Consider the following 27,029-nt stretch of genomic DNA (forward strand, 5'->3'; position numbering starts at 1 on the left):
TTATTACATTTTACAGATATACAGTATTCCATCATAAGTATTTTCCATTTTGTTGCTGATGGGCATTTAAGTTGTTTCCAATTTATGACTACTACATATCATGCCACAGTAAATAGCCTGGTACACATTTCCTGAGCATACAAACTCAGAGTAGAATTGCTAGGTGTTTTTCAATTTGCTGTAAGGAATGTTTCCCAACTCCCAAGGTCATAACCATTTTAGTATATAGCTTTTTCATATTACTGTTTTTAACCTAACCCCCTTGGATCTTACCTTTGTGTATAGTTCTTGGTTTTTTTTTTTCCCCTTGGAGAACAAATTTCCTCCAAATCAAATCATTTTTTAAATAGTCCCATTATATTCTCATCTCGTGATGCCATTTCTATATTATAAATTCTAATAAATGCATAGGTGTTTCCAGAATCTCTTCTGTTCTGCTAAATCAATATCATAAAAGTCTCTTCCTTCCTAATACTTGCAACCTTTTTTTTCTTTTACATTGGTGAAGAGCTCCAGATCCATGCAGATGGCAATGTTAAACATGTTTTTCCATTCCCAATTTTAGTGGAAATGCATCTGAAGTTTCAGCATTAGCTTTGCTGTATGTTTTTTTTTTTTTTTTTTTTTTTTTTTTTACTGAATATTATCATACAAATGTCTTTCTCTTCAGGATGAATTCTCTGGTGTCCTTTAAGTTTTTAGCTTTTGTTTCTCTCATTTGTGATGCTTTCCTTCAGAATGATTATTTCTGATATGTTATGAGATGTAAATTCCTGATGAACACCTTTCATGATATCCACAGGTTTTTAATGAGTATGAATTTTCTGGTGTCTAATATGGTGTGATTTCTGGCTGAAAGCTTTCCCACATTCACTACATTGATAAGGCTTCTTACCTGTGTGTATTCTCAAATGTAGAGCAAGGGTTGAGAATTGAGAGAAAGCTTTCCCACACTCATTACAACCATAGGGTTTCTCACCTGTATGGCTTCTCACATGCACCGTAAGAGATGAACTTTGAGAGAAGGCTTTTCCACATACATTGCATTCATAAGGCTTATCACCTGAATGAATTCTCACATGTACAATAAGTGACGTTCGCTGAGAGAAGGCTTTTCCACATTCATTACATTCATAGGGTTTCTCTCCAGTGTGAATATTTTGATGTTTTATGAGGTACTTCTTCTGACCAAAAGCTGTTCCACATTCACTACACTTAAAGGGTTTCTCTCCAATATGAATTTTCTCATGCTCTGTAAGGTTTGACTTGCCACTGAAGGTTTTCCCACACTCCTTACATACAAAGGGCTTCTCTCCTGTGTGAGTTCTCTGGTGTCTGATGAGGTTCGACTTCTGAATGAAAGCTTTCCCACAATCCTTACACTCAAAAGGTTTCTCTCCAGTGTGAATTTTCTGATGGGTAAGAAGGTTTTCCTTCTGGCTGAAGGATTTTCCACATTCATTACATTCAAAAAGCTTCTCTCCAGTATGGGTATTTTGATGTTTAATAACATACTGCTTTTGGCTGAATGCTTTTCCACATTCATTACATTCAAAAGGTTTCTCTCTATTATGAAAATGCTCATGCTCAGTGAGAGTTGATTTGTGGCTGAAGACTTTCCCACATACCTTACAGGCAAAGGGGTTTTCCCCACTACAAACTCTCTGCTGACTGAGGTGTGACATCTGAATGGAAGCTTTCCCACATTCACAAGATTTCTCTCCAGTATGAATTTTTTGATGAATGAGAATTTACTTTTAGCTGAAGGTATTTCCACATTTCTTACATTTGTAGGGCTTCTCTGTGTATGACCTTTCAAATGCAGAGTAAGAGATAAGGTTCAAGAGAAAACTTTATCATACTTAGTACCTTCAAAGCTTTCTCTTCAACTCTAAATTTTCTAATACTCAAATGAAGTTTTGTTACATTCACTGGTTTCTCTCCAGTATGAATTTTCTTCTACTCAATGAAATTTGTTATCTAGCTAAAGGCTTTTCAATATTCCTTAGAAGCACAGGGTTTCTCTCCAGCCTGACTTCTACATTTATGAGGTGCAACATGTGAGTGAAAGTTTTACCACATTCAGTAAATTCATAGGTTTTCTCTCCAGTATGAATGCTCTGATATCATATGGGGTTCAAAATTTTTTAAATGAAGGCATTTCCACACTGATTTACACCTAAAAGGGGTTATTACCACAAGGAGTAAGCTGTGGCAGGATTTCCAAACTAATTGATGATTCTTTCCTACACAACTAAGTCTAAATTGTGTTTCAAACTCTTTCTAGGTTAAGTTGAAAAAGGTGTTGCCTTAAAAGATATAAGGTTTGAGATCAGAGGAAGTATTTTTCCAATTTTCTTATATTCACTGCTTTTTTCCTCAGTCTGTACTTTACTGGAGCTGGATGCAACTTGCCTCCCAAGTCTTGTTGCCTCTCTATCTGCTCATCATCTTCTCAGGCTTCTTCTAAAATGGAGTACAAAGAATCATCATTTAAAGGAGTCAATGTGCTTAGAACTGTGGCTGGCACATGGTAAGCACTCAATGTTAGCTTTATGTTATCATCATTATTTATGAATTTTCCCATTACTAGTAATAAAATTTCAGATTGTGCTTTTGGGGATGAACTCGGGTAGCCCACCTCAACAGTATGAAAGAATCCTCATGACCAATGTCTCCAACTAAATTTTGAGAAGGAAACCCTTATAGAGGACCCCTGGTTGAAAATTAACATTCATATGTACATAAAGCTTAGATTATTCTTGAAAAATAATCTTTCTTATTTCATAATCCAGCAAATTGAATATAACAAAAAATGAGGAATTAACAAACAGGATAAAGAGATGACCACATAAAATTAAGAAAGTCTACCTGGGATTCCTAAGAAATGGAAAAAGGAAAAATCAACTGCTTCCTTCTAAAACTCCATTAAAATGACAAGAAAAGGGAAAATGGTACAAACTCACAAGAAAAAAGAATATGATAGCAGACATCAATACACACAGGTGTTAACAAAACTATTGGTAACATAAAGTACATGGAAGATTTTCAACACACAGAAGAGCTCAGGAAGTTCAAATAACATAAAGGTATTCCAGAAGAGGATGCCAATGTCAAGCAAGCCAATTTGTGCCACAAAATATCAGAAAGACTCAGGAAATGAAGGGAAATCAAGTATCTCAAAAGAAGGAATGAAGGATGGTTGCTGGGTGGAAAAAGAAAAGATTGTGTGAGTTGCAGCTGGACCTCTACTGTCAGTCGGGAGGACAAAGGACCACTACTCTGTAAGAAATTGAAGTTATTCTTTGCAGAAATTTAATCAGAGTAGCTCTAGTCTCAGGGACACTCAACAAATGAGATGACAGGTGCTATACTGAAATCAATGGGATCTATATGCAATATGGTGAAACCTCCAGTTCCATTATGCAGCTGATGCCAAAAAATGTTGGCAACCTGTGAGCAGGATATGAAAGGACCCTTTTCTGGACAAACTGAAAGGCCAGTGAAAAACTTAAATAGGATGCCCACCATCTAAGATGATACTTGTTGCTTGTACCCTTTTTTTTTTTTTTTTGCCAAAACGAAGTACCTGGCCACACCTGAGCTCATGAGAGGAAGGCAGTATAACGCTTCTGCAGGAGGAGACCCTGAGTCCATGAGGCATTCTATTTTTCATCCACTAAAGCCTACCAGCTGACTAGAAGCACCCAGGCACGAAAGAGCTTACATTTTAGTGAATCACTCTTAAGTATGACTGTGCAGCCAGTGTTCCACACACATTAGAGGAACCCCACTAACATGACAGATCAACATTGAGAGAAAAAAGAAAGTCTAAGGAAATAAAGGTAAGGCACAGCAAACAACAAAACCCTAAAACCAATCACAGTTATGAGAAGATATTTTATCAGTGAAACAATAACAGGATTCTGTAAGCAAGAAGCAGAAAGAAAAAGTTCCCTTACAAATTAAGACTGGGGTTGAGGGGGTGGTGAGGGGGAAGGTGGTAAAGTAGACTGTATTACCATTTACCAATAACAGGGTCTCCTAAGTGCAGAGGGGTCATACCGTTAATATGAGCACAGGTGACAAGTGTCATTTCCTGGTAGAAGTTTTGTTTGTTTGTTTGTTTTAGGGGGGCACGCCTCGGCTTGCAGGATCTTAGTTCCCTAAAACCAGGCGTCCAACCCGGCCCCCAGCAGTGAAAGCGCAGAGTCCTAACCACTGGAATGCCAGGGAATTCCCTCTCTAGACTTCTTTTTTCCCTCTCTTTTTTTCTTTTTCTTTCTTTCCTTTTTTTCTTTGGCCACACCACGCAGCATGTAGGATCTTAGTTCCCCGACCAAATATCGAAACTCTGTGCCCTGCAGTGGAAGTGCAGAGTCTCAACCACCTCCAGGGAAGTCCTCTCTAGAATTCTTAAAAGGCCCACTTGGTACCCCACAAAATGAATAATAAAGATGCATACCTAGACACATCACTGTGACATTTCAAAACAGAAAAGAGGCCATAAATGTTTTCAGAAAAAAGAACATATATCATTCAAAGAAAAAGGAATCAGAATAAAATTTCCCAACAGAAAGACAGGAAGTTAGAGATAAAATTCTGAGAGAAAAATTTTACGCTTAGCCTATCAATCTAATAAGACAGTCAAATAAGTCCATTTTTCAGATATGCAAATGCCCCAAAATGCACCTTTCCTCCCAGGGTGGTACTAGAAGATGTGTTCCACCAAAATTAGTAGACAGAGAAGGCAACAGATGTAGAATCCAAATAAGAGGGGATGCATAGGGGAAAAAATGAAGAAAATCTCTATGATAATGGTGATGAAAACCTATAAGTAAGAGCTGACTATCAAGTCAGAGTACAGCCAGTCTAGACTGAAGCAGGAGGACAAAAATTCTAGAAGTAATATCTCTAAGGGGAAAAATGGAAGGAGATTTCCCAATGCATTTGACCAGGTGGAAACAAGTATTGAGAGGGCTTTGAACTATTCTGAAGAAAGTCCAAGGGAGTCTGTGCTAAATATAGGAAACCAAGCAAGGAAAAGCACTTGGGCAAATCATCTAAGTTGTGAGCTAAACCTAGCCACTTTTCTCATGAAGCACCATTTTTTACTTTATTTTATGGAGCACCACTAATTTACTTTAAATAAATTAAAAAATGCCTTACAAACTATGGTTATTAAGCCTTGGGTATTGTTTGCCAGGAACTTCCTTCAGACAGAACAAAGTAAGACATCATCTTAAGGAAAACAACTGACAGTATATGTTGCCAATGATAGAATTCGAGTTTCAAACAAAAATTAGAATTTTGGAAAACCATAAATCCTCCACCATGAGACTGATAGCTTCCCAATACTTAAAAAACTTTTCTAATGAGACTGGTGATGTTAACAAACTGTGATGTTTTGATACTGTATAATGAGATACATCAACATTTGAAAGATCTCCATAATTCAACAGACAAATGCATGATATTACAAAATCACGCATGGGTAAGAGATCCATTCACAGTTTAAGACAAACCAATGGATTTTATGTAAGAGAACAAAAAAATGTGTTTCAAATTTCACATTATGGCTAATCTTAAAAAAAGTGATCACTTGTCAAGTGTTGGTATAGTACCAAAGAATATTCACAATTATCTGAAAAGGCTACTAAAATACTTCTCCCTTTTCTAACTACATCTGTGTGAAGCCACAATTTTTTAACATACTTCAACCAAAACAACAGGTTACAATAGCAGATTCTGCTATCTCCTATTAAGCCAGACAATAAAGATATTTACAAACATGCAAAACAATGCCACTCTTCTCACTAAATTTTTTTATTTTGGAAAATTGTTATTTTTATTAAGAAACGATATAAGTTTATATGTAATGGGGTTTTTTTTAAATTAATAAATGTTTTTAAAAGTTTCCATTTTTTGTTAAATAAAGTAAATATCACAAAAGTCCACATAATAAACCAAAACTCTTTGCGGGTCCTCAAGTTTTAGGACTGTAAATTTTATTGCTATTGGGTACTGGGTTTCCTTCTGTGGTGATGAAAATGTGATAGCGGTGATGACTGCACGACTTTGTGAATATAATAAAAACTACTGAACTGTATACCCTAAAAGGGTAGAGTTGGTTATCTGAATTATATCTTAATAAAGCTGTTATGTAAGAAAAAGAAAAAAAAAATGTGAAGAGTTCCTAAGACTAAAAACTTTGAGAACCTGATGCTCAAAACACTTCTCATCATTCATTCCACAAATACCTTCTTCCTTCTTTACTATGTGCCTGGCACAGTTCTAAGCTCCAGGGATAAACAGTACTGAACAAAACCGACAAAATTTTCTGCACCCATCAAGTTTACATTCTAGTGGACAGAGACAAATAATAAACAAATGAAGGAGATGGTTTGTTAACAAGTTTTAAGTGCTATGAGATAAAATTAGGGAAGGGATAGAGTTTCAATTTCAGATGGAGCGGCCTCTGAGAAGGCAAGATTCAAGACATGAAGGAAGAAAGAGTGATCTGGAGGAAGAGCATTCTAAGCAGTAGTTAAGTAAGTTCAGAGGCCCTGAGGAAAAGCCTGCCAAGCATGTTAAATATGCTATCAGTGAGTCACAATTACACATATTATGTTCCTTATGTCCTTTGGCTTAGCCTGATCCCCTAGTTTTTACACTTCTTAGAATCCACGGAACCTCCTGGAAGCAGCTCCAGTAACATGCTCTTAAAAAGACTTCTCCAATCTTTTCTCTTACTTCTAAACATCTTTCCCTTAACTACTAATCACAATCACATTCACTTTTCTTAAAATAAGTGTTTCATATGAAATATTTTTAAACCCAAATTTGTATGTAGCTAAGTCTTAACATGCTAACTATAATCTGAGATGCTGGATTGCAGTAACAGCTCCACTCTTTTTTTTGGATGGCTGATAGCAATTTTTTTTAAAAATAGGGGGCATTACCAAGGGGGAAAAAAGGAGGGGAGGAGAGTTTAGAGTTTAAAGACTAAAAAGACAACAACCAAACCCAAAGTTTAAACCTTGACTGGATTCTGGTATTTAAAAAAAAGCTATAGAGGGACCTCCCTGGTTGTCTAGTGGTTAGGATCTGGCACTTTCACTGCTGTGGCCTGGGTTCAATCCCTGGTCAGGGAACTGAGACCCCACAAGGCTCAAAGAGGCCAAAAAAAAAAAAAAGAAAAAAGCTATAGAAAGTATTCTGGAGATAACTGGGGAATCTGAATATGGACTACTACATAGTATTAGCACATTATGACTAATCATCTAAGGCGTGATAATGGTATTTTTGTTATATAGAGGGATGACAGTATTTTTAGAAAATGCTTAATTTTTTAGGAGTGAAGTGTCATGCTGTTTGTGTGCTGTAATGCACACAATACACACGCACTGGGATACAGATACATCAAACACGGCAAAATACTAACTACTGAATCTATGTGGTGGGTATAGAGGAGATCACTGTACTCTTCTTTCAGTGTTTTATGGTGTTTGAAGATGTTAAGAATTGATTAAAAAAAAAACCTTCCACAATAATAATTCAGATTTAACAAGTTACCACATGTGTAATCAAAACTGCAAACAGAAAATATAAAACATGGGCCTTCCTTTCAACAAGTTCGTAAGATATCCAGACATAAAAACAAAAAAACACGTAAGATGGTATTTACTAAGGACTTTTGAATTTCTGTGGGAAATGTGAAGTAGGATGGACAATCAGAGGGGAGATCAAAAAAAGAGGAAGTAACAGGTTTAAATAAGCAGGAACTGAAAAGGTAAGGTATTTCATAATCAAAGGCCAATATTCAAATAATTTTATAGAAAGGAAATATGTTCACATTTATATTCACATGGTTAACATGCCCTCTCTTGATGAGAGCAAAGTATATCTTTTAAAGGGTTTGACTGACCATATCACAAGGACCATAAGAAAAGAAATAATGGAGACCTAATTTGAAAATGGTTTGAAGTAACGTCTGGACCTGAAATAATGAGCTGAAATCTCTAATTTGTGTAGAATATTAATGATTTCACAGTCTGACACAATGAAAATGAAGTCAATTGGACAGTTGTTTATCCCGTAAACAGGTAAAATTATGGTGGGCAAGACAAAAAGGCTGGAGGTGCCAAAATAAAAATTGATATTTATAGAAAGAGTTACTTCTAACTTCAGAATGAATGAGTCACTTTCTAGGAATTAGTTTATAAAGGGAAGGAGGAAAGGCAGAATGCAGAGTTCCAGAAGCCACCTCCAGTAAGAGGATGAGGGGGGGAGGGCGCAAAAGATAAGGAAACACTTAAGACAGAAAAAGCAACATCTCAGGCCATCAAAGCACCAATTAAGCTTAAGTGGGAGAGAATTCCTAGAGGAGGGACTCAAACATAACATAAATAGATGCTTTCTTCTAAAATGATAGACATCTCTGCTCACTTTATGCCTGTGAAGGAGAAAGATAAAGAGGAAAAAAAAAGGGAAAACTGCATTGTTGATAAGAGTAGGAAGTAGCTATAATTCTAATGTCTTATGAGAAAGGATATGAGTGGGCAGCTGCCACTGCTGTTTTTAGGAAGAGCTCTCATGCACAATGCTCTCCAAAAACAAAAGGCACAGCTTCAAGGGCCATTATCACCACCTCCTTGTTTCTAACAACAGAATCCAGGAATGTAGGCTGGATGCAGGAGACTTGTTGGACACACTGGCATCCCTGAGTGGTAAGAAAAGTTAAGACTGAGCAAGAAAATGCAGAGACACCATCAATAAATAAAGCAGCTTATTAGTACAGCAGAACAGAAGTCATCACAACTTTCTATCTCCCTCAATTCCTGACTTGTGCATCCAACTGTCTACCTGAATATGCACTTAGATGATGGACCAGTAGATATGTCACAATTAACGAGTCCAAAAGGAAACTCTTGATCTATCTCCCCAAATTCCTGAAGTCTTCCTATCTCAGTAAATGGTAATTCATCTTCTTCTAGTTAAAGAGTCATCAACAACTCTTCTTTCTCTCGTAACCAACATAAAATAAGTCCATCTTGTCAGCTGTTCCTTTAAAATATCTTAAGAATCTGACTATGTGTCACTAAGTACAATTACTACCTAGATTACTGCAATAGCCTCCCATTAATCCCCTCTACCATGTTTTCTTTATAGCAGCCAAACTGTAATTCTGATCTTTTCACTCCTCACCTCACACCCCACCCCCCGCTTTTTTCCCCAAATATTTCATTTTTATTAGAATTTTTTTTTTTTTGGTGGTAGAGCATATTACGATCTCAATTATCCTAACAGGCTTTTAAAGGAAAGCAGTTCTGGGACGTCCCTGGTGGTGCAGTAGTTAAGACTCCAAGCTCCCAACTCAGGGGGCCTGGGTTCAATCCCTGGTCAGGGAACTAGATCCCACATGCATGCCACAACTAAGAGTTTGCATGCCACAACTAAAGAGCCAGCAAGCTGCCAACTAAGGAGCCCACGAGTAGTGCCGCAACTAAGGAGGACACGAGCTGCAATTAAGGAGCCGGTGAGCCACAACTAAGGAGCCAGCAAGCCACAACTAAGAACTGGCACAACCAAATAAATAATAAATAATAAATATTAAAAAAACAAAACAAAACAAAAAACCAGGATTCCTTCAGGTTCACATGCCTGGGAGGAGCAGGAGAAAAAAAAAAAAAAAAAATAGGAAAGCAGTTCTATCTGCCAAGGCGAGAAGAACCAATGTTTAGAGAATGGTTACTAAGCAGAGAGGAGTAGAGTGACTCTTCCTCCATATATGTCAGCGAACTTGAATACGCTCAGCTTTGATACCTTGACAACTTGCAAAGCATCTAATGGTGGCTTGAGCCACAAGGGATAACTGAATTATGGTATTTAACAATATTTATTGCTTGACTACTGGCTTCATACAATTTGGTGATTTACCTCAAAACCCTTTGATGGTCTACCAAAATCACTCAGAATAAAGGCCAAAGTCTATGGTTTAGACTGTTAACCTAACCAAACTTATTCTTATTCCCTTTGTTCACTCTGCTCCAGCCCACTGCCCTGATCATTATTTCTTGAACAGCACGCTTCAGCCTCAGGGTTTTTAAGACTTTTTGTTCCTTTTGGCTGAATGTTCTTCCACCAAATACTGCATGCCCCACTCTCATACTCTTAAATGCCATCCTCTTAACGAGACCTTTCCCTGACCAACTTATTTAAAATTATAACCCCCAACTGGCCCTCTCTATGCCAGTTTTCCTTGCTTTTCTCTTCTGCATAGGACTCACCACCGAATATATCTTTTACCCATTTATTCATAGTCTGCCTTCCCCAATTAGAATATAGGCCTCAAGAGGGAGGAATTTTTGACTGCTTTGATCACTGACATTTCCCTAGTAACTGAACTGGTGCCAAATACAAATCATTCAGTAAATATTTATTGAATATACGAATATACCATGTTGGTAGAAATGTAAATTGGTTTACTTCTCTTGAGAACAATGTGCCTATTTCTATCAAACCTATAAATAAACATAACTTTGACCCAGCACTTCCACTTAGAGTAAATTATGATGTAACTATATCTGCACATCTCTGCAAAGCAATATAAACAAGTATATGCACTTGCATCTTCAATTGCATAAGCCTGGAAACAACCTAAATGTCCATTAGTACGAGATAGGTTAAACAAATTAAATGTTGATAGAGAAAAAAAAGAAAACTATGTACACAATAGAATACATACCACCATTTACATGAAACGGAAAACTGAGGGCTTATATATATTCATATTTGCAGCACAGATACATAATATATGCTGGTTTATTCGTAGACTACCTCAAGAAGGATACATGTGAAACTCTTAAAAGTGACTGCATCTTTGAAAAAGAACTACAGGACTCAGGGTCAGAACAGCAGACTTTTTCACTGTATACCTGATGTTCAAAAATTTTTAAAAATTCATGTATTACATTAAAAAACAAATACTGACTCATACATCCATACACACATACACAGCAGAAAGGTAGAATTGACTTCTAAGGCAAAAACTTCTGAAAGAGGTTCATGGGGGCAGAAGGGAGGGAGGCAGGAGTTTGTTGACGTATAATGGGGGCGTTGGATAAGAAGACAACAGGAAGTGTGATTACAGATGTAAAATATAATGCTGAGGCATTTAACCACTGAAAGAATGAGAGAAATTGGTAAGTAATAAAAAGGAACCTAAATATCAGATAATATATAAAGACTTAAGACATATAAAAGAATGCACAAGGAAAGGAGTCTATACATATCAGGGGATATGAGACTGAGGGTATCATGAAAGAGAGAACAATCACACAGATGCAGTACAAATGAAGTGCGAAGTGCTGACATGCAGAATAAAGGTAAGACGGGAACCTGGTCCTCTAGCATCTGATTAAAGGAGTAGACTACTAAAAGAAAAAATGACTGGAAATGTCCTTCAGGTTTCTAAAGAATTCGTATCAAGTGATACTCTAAGACTAGGGCCTGTAAGAAAACATCCTTAAAAGCATTTCAGAGGTGGCAATGCTGACTGAACAACTGTGACCCGCCTGGTTGTGATGCACTCACCTGGACAAATTTCCTTTACACTTCTTTCTCCACCATCCAGATTTCGTCTTCTTGCTTCAACAGAAGATCACATACAGCTTGGCCAGCTTATAACCTGCTATTGGGGAAATGACACAGCACTAGAATGTTAATGCTGGAGCCAAAGTTCTGTCCTAGAACTCAGGCTGAGCCCTGGGGCCTCCTGGCCTTCCGAAGGATGAGGAAGGTGCAGTCTCCAGGAATGCACAAGGAAGCGACCCTGTGAAAAAGAACAAAGTAATGACTTTTTGTCTTAGAGATTAAAGCACACACAACTAATACGAGCAAAGGGACTATTTGGGTCCTGAATTTCAAAGCCATACACTCATTAAACCTTTTAAGGCTCCACACATCCAGAAATGGAGGAAGAAAGAGGGAATGTATTTTGAAAATTTGACCTCCATAGGAAAAGCTGTTCATACCTTACATGACTGGCTGCTACTGTTCTCTAGCACCACATTCCTATGTAGGCTCCTAAGTGGATTTTAACTGTGGCCCTTATTCCTGGATGAAATTCAATACTCATATCTATGACTATAACAACATACACCTAACAGAACTAAGCCACATGGATAAAGTTGTTCTTGACAGTATTCAGGAATAAAAACTGAAGTTTACCTGGAGTCCTAATATTTACTTTGCTAGCAATATACTCTGAAAGAAACTATATACTAAAAATATCCTGTAAATATATGTTCATCCACACATTCAAAAAAACGTTTTTAAGAACATTATTCAGACAATGGACAAAATATGAATATGGATTTTGAATTAAACAATAGTATTGGCATTATATTTTCTGATTTTGATTACTGTACCATGGTTATGTATAAGAATGTTCTTGTTCTTAGAAAATTTATGCTGAAGTATTTGCAGATAAAGGGAGCATGTATACAACTTAGTCTCAAATAGTTCAGAAAAAAAATTTACACACATATTTGGAGAATAAGAGAAGGAAAAATAAAGCAATAAAAAAGTAAACGATTGGTGAATTTGGGTAAAGGGTATATGGGACTTCTCTGCACATGTACCCTTCTCTAGAAAGGGTACATGCAACTTTTCTATAAAATTGAAACCATTAAAAAAGAAAAGCAAAATCCTAAAAAAACCTAAGTTACTACTTATACACTCTATCTACTATGTGTGTTGAAAAAGCTTGGTCACCAGCTTGTACTGGGGTGTAGCAGATGGAAGGCTTAGAGCCTACTTTAAACAGTAATGTACACAGAGATAAACATGAGAGGGCGAGTTGCCTAGAAACAGCCTGCAAAAGGAGATCAAGTTTGATCTTCTGGACATTCAGAGTGTCAGGTTTCTGAGGATCATGCAGGCAAGTATATCCATTACACAACTGCATATATAAATTAGGAGCTCAGAACAGCCTAGAATGGAAATGGGAATTTGTCAGTTGTCAGAATATCACTGCTGTTGAAGACAGGTGGAATACTACTGTGACTACTTATAGAGAACATACACAGTACGTGAAGATGGTCAAGGACAGAATCCTAGGAACACCAAAGGTCAAGGACACAAGGAAAGGTTTCACAGGAGCATGGTCGCTGCTTAGTTTCAATCTTGCAAATACTTTTCCTGAAAACCATATAAAACATCCAGAATAATGGGGTAATGGGGAGGGTGGAACAAGGGGGCAAGAAGCTAATCCATACACTACATCTGTAGTGAAACTAGTAGGGAGAATTTATGTTAACTCTAAATTATTTGTAAGTGCGGCCCAAAAACCCAAAATAGCCGAAGTGGTACAGGAACCACAATAGTGTAATAAGTGTAGCAAGAAAGACTAGATAATGGCGAGAAGTCCTTGAGGTAACAGATCTCAGAAATAACTAGCAAATATTCACTCTCAGAATGAGGGATTCACCCTGAGTGAGAACTGTTGTAATGAAGTCTAATCATGAACAACAAGACTAGCAACAAAAGAAAAAAAAAAAAAAAGCCAAACCCCCAAACTCCATATATCTCTGCCAAAGGGAAACCCAAACAGGAGGCCTAAAGAAGTTACAAAGAAGCCTAGGAAGAACTCGAAATGCTGAGGGAGATTCTCAGGACTTATGGAGTTCAGAAATCTGCAGCTAGTATTTCCTTCCAGAACGAGTAGGCCTTACCCTAAGACGGAACTAATGAAAGCAAGACCTAGATTAAACAGAAAGAGACTGCAGGGAAAGCAGAAAGAGCAGGCTTAAAAAGTACTTGGGGGCTTCCCTGCTGGTGCAGTGGTTGAGAATCTGCCTGCCGATGCAGGGGACATGGGTTCGAGCCCTGGTCCGGGAAGATCCCACATGCTGCGGAGCAACTAAGCCCATGCGCCACAACTACTGAGCCTGCGCTCTAGAGCCCACTCGCCACTACTGAAGCCCGTGTGCCTAGAGCCCTTGCTCCGCAACAAGAGAAGCCACCGTAGTGAGAAGCCTGCGCACGGCAACAAAGAGTAGCCCCCGCTCGCCACAACTAGAGAAAGCCCGCACACAGCAACGAAGACCCAACACAGCCAAAAATAAAATAATAAATAAATAAATTTATATATTAAAAAAAAAAGCAAATGCATCATCCTGGAAGGCAAGTACTATGAAGATTTATGGGAAACAGAGAGATGGAGATAAAAGTCTGCCTCAACCAGGTTAGGGTCATCTAGCCAGAGAAGGTGTGGAAGCCCTCTGCTTTTAAACACTAGAAGAGGCACATGAGCTTTGAAGTATAGAATGCTACTATGTTTCCTTTTTCCTGGTACTTGTCTATGAATATCTACCTCATACAAACATGAGAAACACAAAATATTTTGTCTGTGTCCATACAAGGATGCTTTAAGGAAAACAGTGGCAATGAACAGCATAATTTTCCAACAGTTAAACTCACCTGAAAATTACTGCCACAAGTAGATAAAAAATGAAACACAATGTAACAAAATTAATTTTTTTAAAAAGACATAAAAACTTTAAGAAGCAAGCAAAGCTATAAAAAGAACTTAAAAGATAAATGGAGAAACTGATTTAAGAAATGGTCACCCAAAAGGAGGAAATGAAAAGAAAATAGGAATGGACATCTTACTTTTGTTATATTTGACTTTTTTAAAGACTGCAGCTGGACTTCCCTGGTGGCGCAGTGGTTAAGAATCCGCCTGCCAATGCAGGGGACACGGGTTCGAACCCTGATCCGGGAAGATTCCACATGCCGCGGAGCAACTAAGCCCGTGCGCCACGACTACTGAGCCTGTGCTCTAGAGCCGCGAGCCGCAACTACTAAGCCCGCGTGCCACAACTACTGAAGCCCGCGCGCCTAGAGCCCGTGCTCCACAACAAGAGAAGCCACCGCAATGAGAAGCCCGCGCACTGCAACGAAGAGTAGCCCCCACTCACCACAACTACAGAAAGCCCGCAAACAGAAACGAAGACCCAACACAGCCAAAAATAAATAAATAAATAAATGTATGTGTATATATATATATATATATATATATAAAAGAAATCAACAAGCTTTATATATAGCACAATGACTCCATTCATAACAGCAATATAAAAGATAAAGTACCTAGAAATAAACTTAGTAAAAAGTGCCTAAAACCTATATGAAGAAAGTATTAAAACACTCTAGAAGACCCAAAAGTAAACTGGAATATATACAACACATATCACGTACATGGACAAGAATATTTAACATTATAAAGATCTAATGTCCCTTTCCCTAAATTATTTTACAAAATTTAATACAATATCAGTAAGTTTTTTTTCTAGAACTAGACAAGCTGATTCTGAAGTTTACAAAGAAAAATAAACAAGAATTAGGAAACTGAAAAAGACAAGCAATAAGAGAAGAGTAACTATAATAGATATTAAAACAAAATTATAAAACATCTATACTAAAAAGATAAATACTGGTACACGAATATAGGCTGGAAGATGGATGAGAATATAAAGTCCAGAAATAAGATCAAAAACATGAGAATTTAGTATATGATCAAAATGGAATCTTAAAATAGTAGAGTTAAGGCCTTTTAATAAATGGTGTTGGAAGAACTGGGTAGCCTACTGGAAAAACATAAACCTGGATGCAAACCTAAATATCATACACGAGGATATGAAAACCCATAGAAATTATAATCTTTTAAGGATTTGAAAGTATAGGTGAAACCTGGAGTGCGAAAGGCTTTCTATGACCATAAATGAAAAGACTGATAAATCTATTACATAAAAATAAAAACTACCTGATTCCACATGGTTTAAAAAAACAAACCACTGTGAACAATATCAAAACACAAATTTAAAACTTGGAAAAAAACCTGCAACTCATTTCACATAGGGCTAACCTTTCTAATGTAATTTAACAGCTCCTAGAAGAAAGAGATACCCTATAGTAAAAGGAGGAAAAGGATATGAACAGAGTTCCCAGATAAGTACATGTGGCCCTTAAACATATGGAAGATACTCAACCTCACCCATAATAGAGATGTAAATTAAACCTACACTGAGATACCAATTTTCACTCATACCTTTGGCAAAAAAAATATTCAACTCTACATTCTGATGATAAGGTTCTAGGAGGAAAGGTGTTCTTGTAGATTGCTAATGGAAATGAAAGTACTTAGCCCTACGTGCAATTCTACTTGTAGCAATCTACTTTGGAGATAATCTTGCATAAGTACAAAATGACACAGATGAAAAATTATTCATTATTGCAGTAACAGCAAAAGATTGCAAACAACCCAAATGTCCAAGAGCAGAATCAACTACGGTACACGCACACAATGGCATCTTATTTATAAGGCAGTTAAAAAGAAAAATATATATATAATCATTAATAAAGGATATCTCCAGGACATACTGTTAAGTGAAGAAAGTGAGGAACACAGATGTACATAGTATATCTTTTACGTAAGGACAGTGGGGGATAGGAGGGAAGAATAAACATACACTAATGGCCCAACAAACAAAAAAAATCTACTTGAAGGATAAAGAAACAAAAAAACAAGAAACTATATTTAATTGGGACAGAGAAGAATGTGATGGGGAGGGGAGCAGAATGAGATATCTCTATGAGATATAGTTTTTGTTGAATCACAGAAATGCATTATTTACTTTTTATATGATAAAATTCATTTTTAAAAAAAGCAATCCCTGAACTTGAAATTGAAACAAATGAACTCAACTGTACATTAACCTGGTAACATAATTCCTCAAAGAAAGGATTTATAACAGAGAACTTTGACTACACATCTTTAGTGGGATGCATTCTAAGGACAAAAATAGCTACAAAGAAAATTTTCACATGATACAGTATGTTTATGGTTACTACTATCAACATTGTTATTTTTGAAACCATTTTTTTTTATAGTGCAGGATAAAGCAAATAATCCTATACTTATATTAACCTGTTCCAAAATTTTTACCATAAAATACAATTAGGAGCTAAGTATGAGGTAAAAATACTGAACCATTTAAACTGAATTATAAATATTAATATGAACTCATGGTTTTTCAAAATGGGTTTTCTAGTTCCGTCTCTGAAATGGCCTTGAAACAATGTTACCTCTGCAACAATAAAATAACATCCAGGAGCTTCCCTGGGTCTGCCCGCCAGTGCAGGGGACATGGGTTTGATCCCTGGTCCGGGAGGATCCCACATGCCGCAGAGTGGCTGGGCCCGTGTGCCACAGCTACTGAGCCTGCGCTCTGGAGGCCACAAGCCACAACTGCTGAGCCCGCATACCACAACTACTGAGGCCCACGCGCCTGTAGCCGGTGCTCTGCAACAGGAGAGGTCACCGCGATGGGAGGCCTGCGCACCATGGCGAGGAGTGGCCCCCGCTCTCCGCAACTGGAAAAAGCCCACGCACAGCAATGAAGCCAAAGAAGCCGAAAGTGGGGGGCAGGGGGGAGAACGAACATCCAGCACCCAGATCTTGGTCTCCAATACCACTCTCCAGTAAAAGGAACCAGAGCTCCTTGAAGAAACAGCTAATTCCAAGTCTGGGAGGGAAGGTACAAGATGGGCCTGGAGTGCAAGATAGCTTTCAAAGTTAAATGGGGGCAAGTTAAAATGAGACAGGAGTTAGCATGAAGGAACATCCACTGACTAAAACCGTGACAATATGACTATCAAAAAGAAAACTAGCTGCAGTTATTAGAGCACAACTTTAAAATGATGCTTAAAGAAAAAGCCAGGATAAATTTGACACAATTTGAGGTAGCAATCAAATAAACGTAAAAGGAATGAAAAAACTGGAAAATCATTTTGCAACCTTGAAGAAATTATTGATTCTGCCAAGGATTATTTATTGGTGTTAAAACCATTCATTAAATGATTGATGGGGAATGGACATCTGTACCGTGCCAAATTATGAAACCATACAGATTACACTTTGGTCATAAAGGGGAAAATACAATCACTAATGGTGGACCAGTCATATATTTCTCTCCTGATGTTATGTAATTTGAAGATCACCTCTGATGTAGTCTGACCCAAAACAGGTCACAATTAGGATTTTTAAAAAATATCGGGCTTCCCTGGTGGCGCAGTGGTTGGGAGTCTGCCTGCTAATGCAGGGGACACGGGTTCGAGCCCTGGTCTGGGAGGATCCCGCATGCCGCGGAGCGGCTGGGCCCGTGAGCCACAGCTGCTGAGCCTGCGCGTCTGGAGCCTGTGCTCCGCAACAAGAGAGGCCGCGATGGTGAGGGGCCCGCGCACCGCGATGAAGAGTGGCCCCCGCTTGCCACGACTGGAGAGGGCCCTCGCACAGAAACGAAGACCCAACACAGCCAAAGATAAATATAAAAATAAATAAGACCTGGTGCAACCAAATAAAAAAAAAAAAAAAAAAAAAAAAAAAAAATATCATCAGAGGCTCTGAATTAGAACCATGAGAAAGTAACCATCACAGAAATCAAAGAACAAATCTCATGAAGGAGGCAGTTATGAATTTCTAAGGATGAATGTAACCTGAACAAAGAACTCTAACTTCCTCATTCCAGTTACAAAAGAAAATGTCAAAAAAAAAAAAATGCTTAAACATGGCAATTAAAAAACAGCATCTACATATCTGAATCTTTCAGAAATTTTTACCAGAAACAGTAAGAATGACTGTACTGTTTCTGAGGAAATTTTTTGTCCCTTTCTGAATTTTCTAAAAATTTTTATTTTATATTGGAATATAGTTGATTAACAATGATGTGCTAGGGCTTCCCTGGTGGCACAGTGGTTAAGAATCCACCTGCCAATGCAGGGGACACGGGTTCAAGCCCTGGTCCGGGAAGATCCCACATGCCACGGAGCAACTAAGCCCGTGTGCCATAACTACTGAGCCTGCACTCTAGAGCCCACAAGCCACAACTGCTGAGCCCACGTGCCACAACTACTGAAGCCTGCGCACCTAGAGCCTGTGCTCCGCAACAAGTCACCCCAATCAGAAGCCTGCACACCACAACAAAGAATAGCCCCCGCTCACCACTACTAGAGAAAGCCCGCATGCAGCAACGAAGACCCAATGCAGCCAAAAATAAATAAATAAATTTATTAAAAAAAAAAAAAATGTGCTAGTTACAGGTGTACGGCAAAGTGATTTAGTTACACCCATACAAGTATCCACTCTTTTTCAAATTCTTTTCCCATTTAGGTTATTATATTGAGCTGAGTTCCCTGTGCTATACAGTAGGTCCTTGTTGGTTATCTATTTTAAATATAGTACTGTGTACATGTCAATCCCAAACTCCCAATCTACCCCCCCACACACACACACACACACTCTTTCCCTCTGGTAACCATAAATTCATTCTCTGAGTGTTTGCTTTGCAAATAAGTTCATTTGTATCATTTTTTTTAGATTCTGCCTATCATATATTTGTCTTTCTCTGTCTGACTTAACTTCACTTAGTATGATAATCTCCAGGTCCATCCACCTTGCTGCAAGTGGCATTATTTCTGAGAAAGTATTATTCTATAGATAGTAATAATAGTACTACTTAAAATTTATCCCGTATTACTAAGTAATAAGGCACTATTCTTTAGAACTCCTGGATCTACACAACTACTCCATGAATCAGATACTATTATTTTCTCTATAATACTGGATGAGAACCTGAGGCACAAGGCAGTACCTGCCTAAGGTCACCAAGGTACAAAGTGGCAGAGGAAAGAGTCTGGTTCTATGGCCTATGTCCTCCTTTTAAAAAAAACTTACTTTGACTTTTGAATATATACTAAACTCATATAGTCAGGGGGAAAAAAAAAAAAACATAGAAAGCTATTTGCCCTTGTCCTATCTATGCCAGTACCTCTACCCGCAACAGAGGTAGCCACTCTTACTAGTTTCTTGTGGATCTTGTTTCTTAAAGGAAACAAATACAAATATATATTCTTATCTCTCCCCTTTCTTACTCCAAATGAAGCATACCATACATTCTGCATCTTGCATTTTTCACTTAACAATACAATTCTGGAGTTATTTCAGTGTCAGTATATAGAAAGCTTCCTCCTCATTCTTTTATAGAGCTGCAAATTATTCTGTTGTATACATACATTATAATTTTATCGAACCAATCTCCTACTGATGGGCATGAATTGTTTCTAATCTTTTCCTATGTGAAACACTGCTGCAATGAACAACCTTGTACCTGTATAACTTCACGTAAGTTCAGGTACATTTGCAGAATGAATTTCCATCTGTAAAATAAGTCAAAAAGAAAATACATTTGTAGTTATCATACATAACGCTGAATTGCCCTTCATAGGTCTGCTTCTTGCTAATACCAATACTATTTTAATTTCTGAGGATTTAAAATGTTAATGTTGGGGGAATTCCCTGGTGGTCCAGTGGTTAGGACTCTGTGCTTTCACTGCTGAGGGTGCCTGTTCAATACCTGGTTGGGGAACTAACATCACAAAAGCCCAGGGGAGTGGCCAAAAAAAAAAAAAAAAAAAGTTACTGTTGGGCTCCGACCTCCCCACACCCCAACTGCTTTCCTTTTTCAGAGTTTTACTAGCTATTCTAGCTTGTCTATTTTTCCATATTAAGTGCAGAATCAGCTTACCTAGGTCCAAAAAAAAAAAAAAAATCTGTGGATACTTTTATTGGGATAACATTAAATTAATAAATTTACTTAAATTTGCACACACTTCTTTAAGATGTCTTCCTATTGAAAAACACTATATTTGTTCACATCTTATGTTATGCCCTTTAGCAGTATTTTAAAGTTCTTTTCCAATAGTTTTGCACATTTCTTAAGTTTATTCCTCAATTTTTAAAAAACTGTTCTTGTAAATAATGGTTGTCTTCTATTATACCTTCTAATTGGCTGTGGCTAGTCTATGTGAAAGCTACTGATTTGTAGATATTGATTTGGTACCCAATTATTTAAAATAACGTGAAGGATAACTTAAAAGTGGATTCCTTAGACTTTTTCGTTACTTCACAAAATCCATACAACCTGGGAACATCTCCACGCATTTAGGAGTTAGGACAACTAACTAGTCCAGACTCATGGATAAACACTGCAGGAACTAAGTTTTTTTCAAAGAACGAGGGTAACCGTGCCGAACCTAGAACCCCAAACCCTTGACTCCCCAGTCCTCGGCCTTCTGCTCTATATGACACTGCTTCTCAAAATGTAAGGCTGATATTTACTCTAAATTAACAGCAGACCTATTAAAGTACCCCAAAGATCAGGATATTTGAGACCGTTTGAAGCAGGCTCCCCCTAACAAAAATTTCCTTTGAAATATTTTTGCTTGTTTAAAAAAAAAAAAAACAAACACCACGGTGATTTGCATTCTACCCCAATTAAAAAGAAACGCGCTTTTATACAAAAGTCCATTTAAAAAGTATTTACCACTTAGCTTTTATCCCCCTTCAAATCTTCAAGTAAATTAGATGTTCCAGGAAGACGGCACCGTTATTATCAGCACTTTCGACACGGGAAGTGCCGCTCGGATGTTATTCTCTCAATGCTGGTTTCCTACATCTCTCTCTCTTAGAAGCAACCATACACAACGCTGCACCCCCAGTTTCTCCCTCAATAATCTCAAACATCCGATCAAACTTGCGGTTAAACTCAGGGTCATGCAAGCTCGAACCCTCCTCAAAGGCCCCCACCCCCACCCTACATGTAGGCCAGAAGCTCTTAAACCCACTCCCCACCCTCGCGCCGCACCCCCATAGATCTAGAATCCTTCTCTTCATAACCTCCCAGACCCCATCGGCCCAAGACACCCACGTCCCACCTCCTATTTTCGCGCCACGTGGACCCAGGGGCCGGACTGACCCGCGGACAAAGACCAAAATGTCCACTCGGTGCGCTGCGCCTGCGCACTCCGAGGCCGAGTGAGCACTCCCAGAAATCTCCGCGATGCGGCCCGCACTGTCGCCGCGGCCAAGCGCAGGCTGGTATCTGATTACCTTCTATCGACAGCACCGCCGCTTTTCCGGCCTTGGACTACATTTCCCTTAAGGCTTTGCTGGTCGACATTCTATGTTTCTCCGTCTGTCTTTCCCACGCGAACTTGGCGGCCTCTTCCTGTGATTATGAAGCTCTCAGGGTGAGTACTTCTGCCTTGGAGGAAGATCAGCTCAAGCCTGGTGGAAGGTTTGGAGCCGGAACCCCAACCCCCTCTTTGAAGCCTCCCGAGGGCAGCGTCAAACGAACCAAGCCCATACTCTGAGGTATGAGGACGCCATTTTCTCTGTAGCTGGTCTGGCTTTGGACTACATTTCCCAGAGTCCACAGCGGCCCAGCGTTACGTCTCTCTTGACGTCGTGGCGAGGTCGTTAGCTCCGCAGGGCCCCGGACGCGACCACGGGGAGGCAGAAGGTGAGGGGTCTGGGAGTCCGGGGCGGGGACAGGGCGTGTCCAGAGAGCCTTGGGTTTTTGCGCGCTGGCGCGAGCGGGCTAACAATACACGATTCTGAATGTGTCTTTGTGTGTCATGGTGGTGAGTAGATTGTGCGACTGTGTGTGCCTTAGTGGGTGTGAGATTGTGGCTGTGTATAAGGCTGTGGAGGTGTCTATGATCGTGTTTCATTGTGTGTTCTAAGAGTGGATATGTGTTTGTGTTTGTGTGACACTGACCATTTGTTCAGCACCAAGTGTGTGGGTGTGAGGTGCCTGTGACTCCAGTGCTCTGACAGATTATGGCCCTGGACAGTGATAACCTCAGCCTTTCCCTGTAACACCGAGATTGGGCATGATGTCCAGTCTTCTCTGCTCTCCCTCCCCAGTGTGGGAGGCTCGGGCGATGACCCTTTAAAAATGCGCTGGTCCCTTATGATTGCTTTTCCTTGACTCTTCTCCAAGAGACGTATTGAGAGGAGAAGGAAAGAATTAACAGCAGACCTATTAAAGGTCTTTAAAATGCGCTGGTCCCTTATGATTGCTTTTCCTTGACTCTTCTCCAAGAGACGTATTGAGAGGAGAAGGAAAGAATTATTACTGAACATCCAAAAGCCAAGTTCTCCGTGCATGTTTTTCTTCTTTCCCTGAAACCCGTGTTATTTTTCGTGATGTGTGTTAAAAAAACAAAATTCAGCCAAATGTGAAGATTAATTGGGTTTATTCAACAATTCATGAATCAGGCAGCATCCCATCTACCAAGTAGAGAGATACTCCAAGGAGTTGTACAAAATGGAAGATTTTTATAGGCAGTAGGAAAGTGATGCAAGGAAGTTATTAGCAAAAGAAAAGAAAGGATTGTTTTAGGCCGGGACATCTTTTAGGGGAAGGGAATGGCAGGAGTCTTATCATGCAGATTACCTCACTAGTGCTGATCAGGAAATTTCAGATTGACTGTTTAAAGAGCACATTTTCTTTTTGTTTGTTTGTTGAGTTTTTATTTAGGAGCACATTTTCTTGAGAGAGATTGAAACTGGAGTTGTCTTGTTTGCTGTTATGGGGGCACATGACCCCATTTTGGGCTTGTTGTTTGTTTTTTTTTTTTTAACACGTGCTTTTCTTTCCTTCTCCTGAAACTTCTTGCCTAACAAAGACACACACCACCACCCACCCTCAAGTGAACTGGTGCCCAGTATTTGCCATTGGAGTGAATTACTGAGTGCTGTGGAGGTGAACTGAAAGGCCCATACCTTCCATACTCCCTACACACCTAACGTTAATCTAAATGTTTTTAAACTTTTCATTTTGAATTAGCTTTAGACTTAAAACTGTTGCAAAAATAGAATTCCCAAATACTCTTAACCCAGCTTCTCTATCAAAGCCAGAAGATTAACGCTGATAAATAACCAATCTACAAACCTTATTCAAATTTCATCAGTGTCCCTTAGTGTCCTGTTTCTGGACAAGGATCCAATCCAGGATCATATGTTGCAGTTAAGTTGGTAACTCTCCTTAGTCTTCTTTTATCTGGCACGGTTACTCAATCTTTCTTTGTCTTTCATGACCTTGACACCCTTGAGGTGAACTGGCCATTTATTTTGTAAATTCTGCAATGTAGAATGTTCCTCAGTTTGAGGTTGTCTGATACTTCCTCATAATTAAATTCAGATTATGCAGTTGAGGCAAGACTACCCCAAAAGTGATGTATTCTCAGTGCATCTTATCAGGAGACACATGAGATTAATTTGTCTCATTATTGGTGGTGTTAACTTTATTTGCCAGGTTTCTCCACCGCAAAGTCACTCTTTCCATTATAATTAATGTGTCTCATGGAGAAATACTTTAGGTCTATAAAATTATGCTGTTTTTCATCCTACTTCCACCTACTACATCCATTGATAATTCCTGCCTGAAAATTTATTACCAGGTATTTGCCAAACGGTGATTTTTTTTTTCCGGATTGTTATTCCTTCTACATTTATTAATTATAATTCTGTTACAAATAGATTTTCCTTTTCCCCATTTAATTTATTTACTAACTTACATAAGTATAGTCTGGATTTGTTTAATACTATAGGTTATAATCCATTACTATCACTATTTTATTGCTCGAATTGTCCCATATTTGGCCACTGGGAAACCCTTTGGATTGGTTCCTGTATCCTTTCACGTATCCCCTTTATTTATTTATTTTTTTTTTAGTACTTCCTTATTTTCCTGCACCGCAGGATGTTCCAGGTTGATACTGTACTTTCCCAGCCCTAGTCCTGGAATCAGCAAATTTCCCAGGGATCACTGGCTCCTTTTATTAGAAAATTATATTTAGAAACCAAGATTAGATGTGCTTATTGCTACTGGGATGTATTTGCTTCTTGACTTTCTCAGATATGAAATATATGCATCTGTACCCACACATCTGTATCTATCTGTATATATACCTATACAGGTAATCCATGATTTCATATGATATCTCCAGTTCCAGTTCAATACCACAGGGCTTCTTCTAGCCATCTCCATTTCCTTTTCTATAACTCCCTTCTCTGACAGTGAAAAACTCGGCTCTCATTAACCACAATATATTTATTTATTTGCTCAGTCTTGAGTAGAAAGTAGTTCTAACACATATCCCCAAACCCCATACAGTTCTTTTTGTATTTAGTCTTACAGTTCATAGTAAAAATACAGTACCCCCCCCAAAAAAATAAAATAAATAAAAATACAGTTTTCCCTACACCCATCTGTATGGTAATGTTACTCATTTGTAATATACATAGGTTCATTTGTTACTGTTTGTATTTTATTTGGGGTTCCCAAACACACATCCTGGTTGATTTTAATTATTTTTTGAGTATGTGAAACATTAACATGGTTCTGAAAGTTAGAATTAGACCAGAGGATCTACTCAGTTACTCCTCCATCATTCCTTCTCTCCCAATTCCATTCCCCCATTCTTTCCACACTGTTCCCAATCACCCATTGTAGGTAGCCATCCAATCTCAGTTTGTTGGGGGTTTTTATGGTTAAATATACATAACATAAAATTTACCATTTTAATTATGCTGTTCAGTAACATTAACTCCATTTGCATTGTGCAGCCATCACCACCATTCATCTCCAGAACTTTTTTCATCTTCAAAAACCAAAACTCTGTACCCATCAAACAATAATTCCCTTCGCCCCTTCCTCCAGCCCCTGGAAACCACCATTCTGCTTTTTATCTCTATGAATTAGAATATTCTAGGTACCTCACATAAGTGGAATCATACAGTGTTTGACCTTTTATGACTGACTTATTTCACTGAGCGTAATATCTTCAGGATTCATCCATGTTGTAGCATATGTCAGAGTTTCCTCCCTTTTTAAGTCTGAATAATTTTCCATTGTACATATATACCACATTCTGTTTATTGATTTATCAGTGGGCAGTTGGATTGCTAACACCTTTTCGCTATTGTGAATAATGCTGCTCTGAACATGGGTTTACAAATATCTGTTCAGGTCCCTGCTTTCACTTCTTTGGAGTATATATCCAGAAGTTGAATTGCTGGATCACATGGTATGTTTAATTTTTTGAGGAATCACCATACCATTTTCTACAACAGCTGCACTATTTTACATTCCCACTGGCAGTGCACAAGGGTTCTGATTTCTCTACATCCTTGCCAATGCTTGTTATTTTCTGCTTTTTTTATAATAGCCATCCTAATGAGTGTGAAGTGGTATCTCATTATGGTTTTGATTTGCATTCCTTTAATTATTAGTGATGTAGGAAATCTTTTCACGTTGTTTGTTGGCCATTTGTGTATCTTTGGAGAAATGTCCTTTGGCTGCGCTGTGCAGCATGCAGGATCTCAGTTCCCTGACCAGGGATTGAACCCGGGCCATGGCAGTGAAAGCCTGGAATCGTAACCACGAGGCCACCGGGGTTTGTTTGTTTTTTGTTGTTGTGTTCTAGGAGTTCTTTATATATTCTGAATATTAATCCCTTATCAAACATATGATTTGCAAATATTCCCATCCCATGGATTATATTTTCACTCTGTTGACAGTATCCTTTGATGCACAAAAGTTTTTTATTTTGATGAAGTCTACAACACGTTTTTTCTTTTGTTGCCTGTGCTTTCGTTGTCATATCCAAGAAATAATTGCTAAATCTAGTGTTATGAAGATTTTTCCCTACGTTTTCTTCTAAGAGTTTTATAGTTTTAGCTCTTATGTTTAGATCTTTGATCCATTTTGAGTTAATTTTTTAATGTAGTATTAGGTACAGGTCCAACTTTATTCTTTTGCATGTGGATATCCAGTTTTCCCAACACCATTTGTTGAAAAGACTGTCCTTTCCCCTATCAAATGGTCTTGACTCCATTGCTGAAAATTATTTGACCATATATGTGAGGATTTCTATTCTATTTCATTGGTCTAGATATCTGTCTTTTTGGCAGTACCACACTGTTTTGATTACCATCTTTGGTAAGTTTTGTAGTAAGTTTTGAAATCAAGAAGTGTGAGAGTAAGATTGTTTTGGCTATTTGGGGTCCCTTGAGATTCCGTGTGAATTTTAGGATGGATTTTTCTATTTCTTCAAAA

At 38.3% G+C, this 27,029-nt stretch overlaps 1 protein-coding gene across 1 annotated transcript; it reads right to left on the minus strand.

Annotated features, from left to right (window-relative positions):
• Positions 1 to 292: 292 nt before the first annotated feature.
• ZNF146 (zinc finger protein 146) lies at positions 293 to 21,945 on the minus strand. The gene is made up of 4 exons (XM_036832987.1): positions 21,838 to 21,945; positions 20,232 to 20,280; positions 11,596 to 11,833; positions 293 to 2,466 (listed from the first exon to the last, which is right to left on the minus strand). The coding sequence occupies exon 4, from the start codon at positions 1,683 to 1,685 to the stop codon at positions 807 to 809; it is 879 nt and encodes a 292-aa protein (XP_036688882.1). The 5' UTR covers positions 1,686 to 2,466; positions 11,596 to 11,833; positions 20,232 to 20,280; positions 21,838 to 21,945; the 3' UTR covers positions 293 to 806.
• Between the last annotated feature and the right edge of the window lie 5,084 nt (positions 21,946 to 27,029).

The sequence above is a fragment of the Balaenoptera musculus genome, chromosome 19, assembly GCF_009873245.2.
Source record: "Balaenoptera musculus isolate JJ_BM4_2016_0621 chromosome 19, mBalMus1.pri.v3, whole genome shotgun sequence".
Taxonomy (NCBI): domain Eukaryota; kingdom Metazoa; phylum Chordata; class Mammalia; order Artiodactyla; family Balaenopteridae; genus Balaenoptera; species Balaenoptera musculus.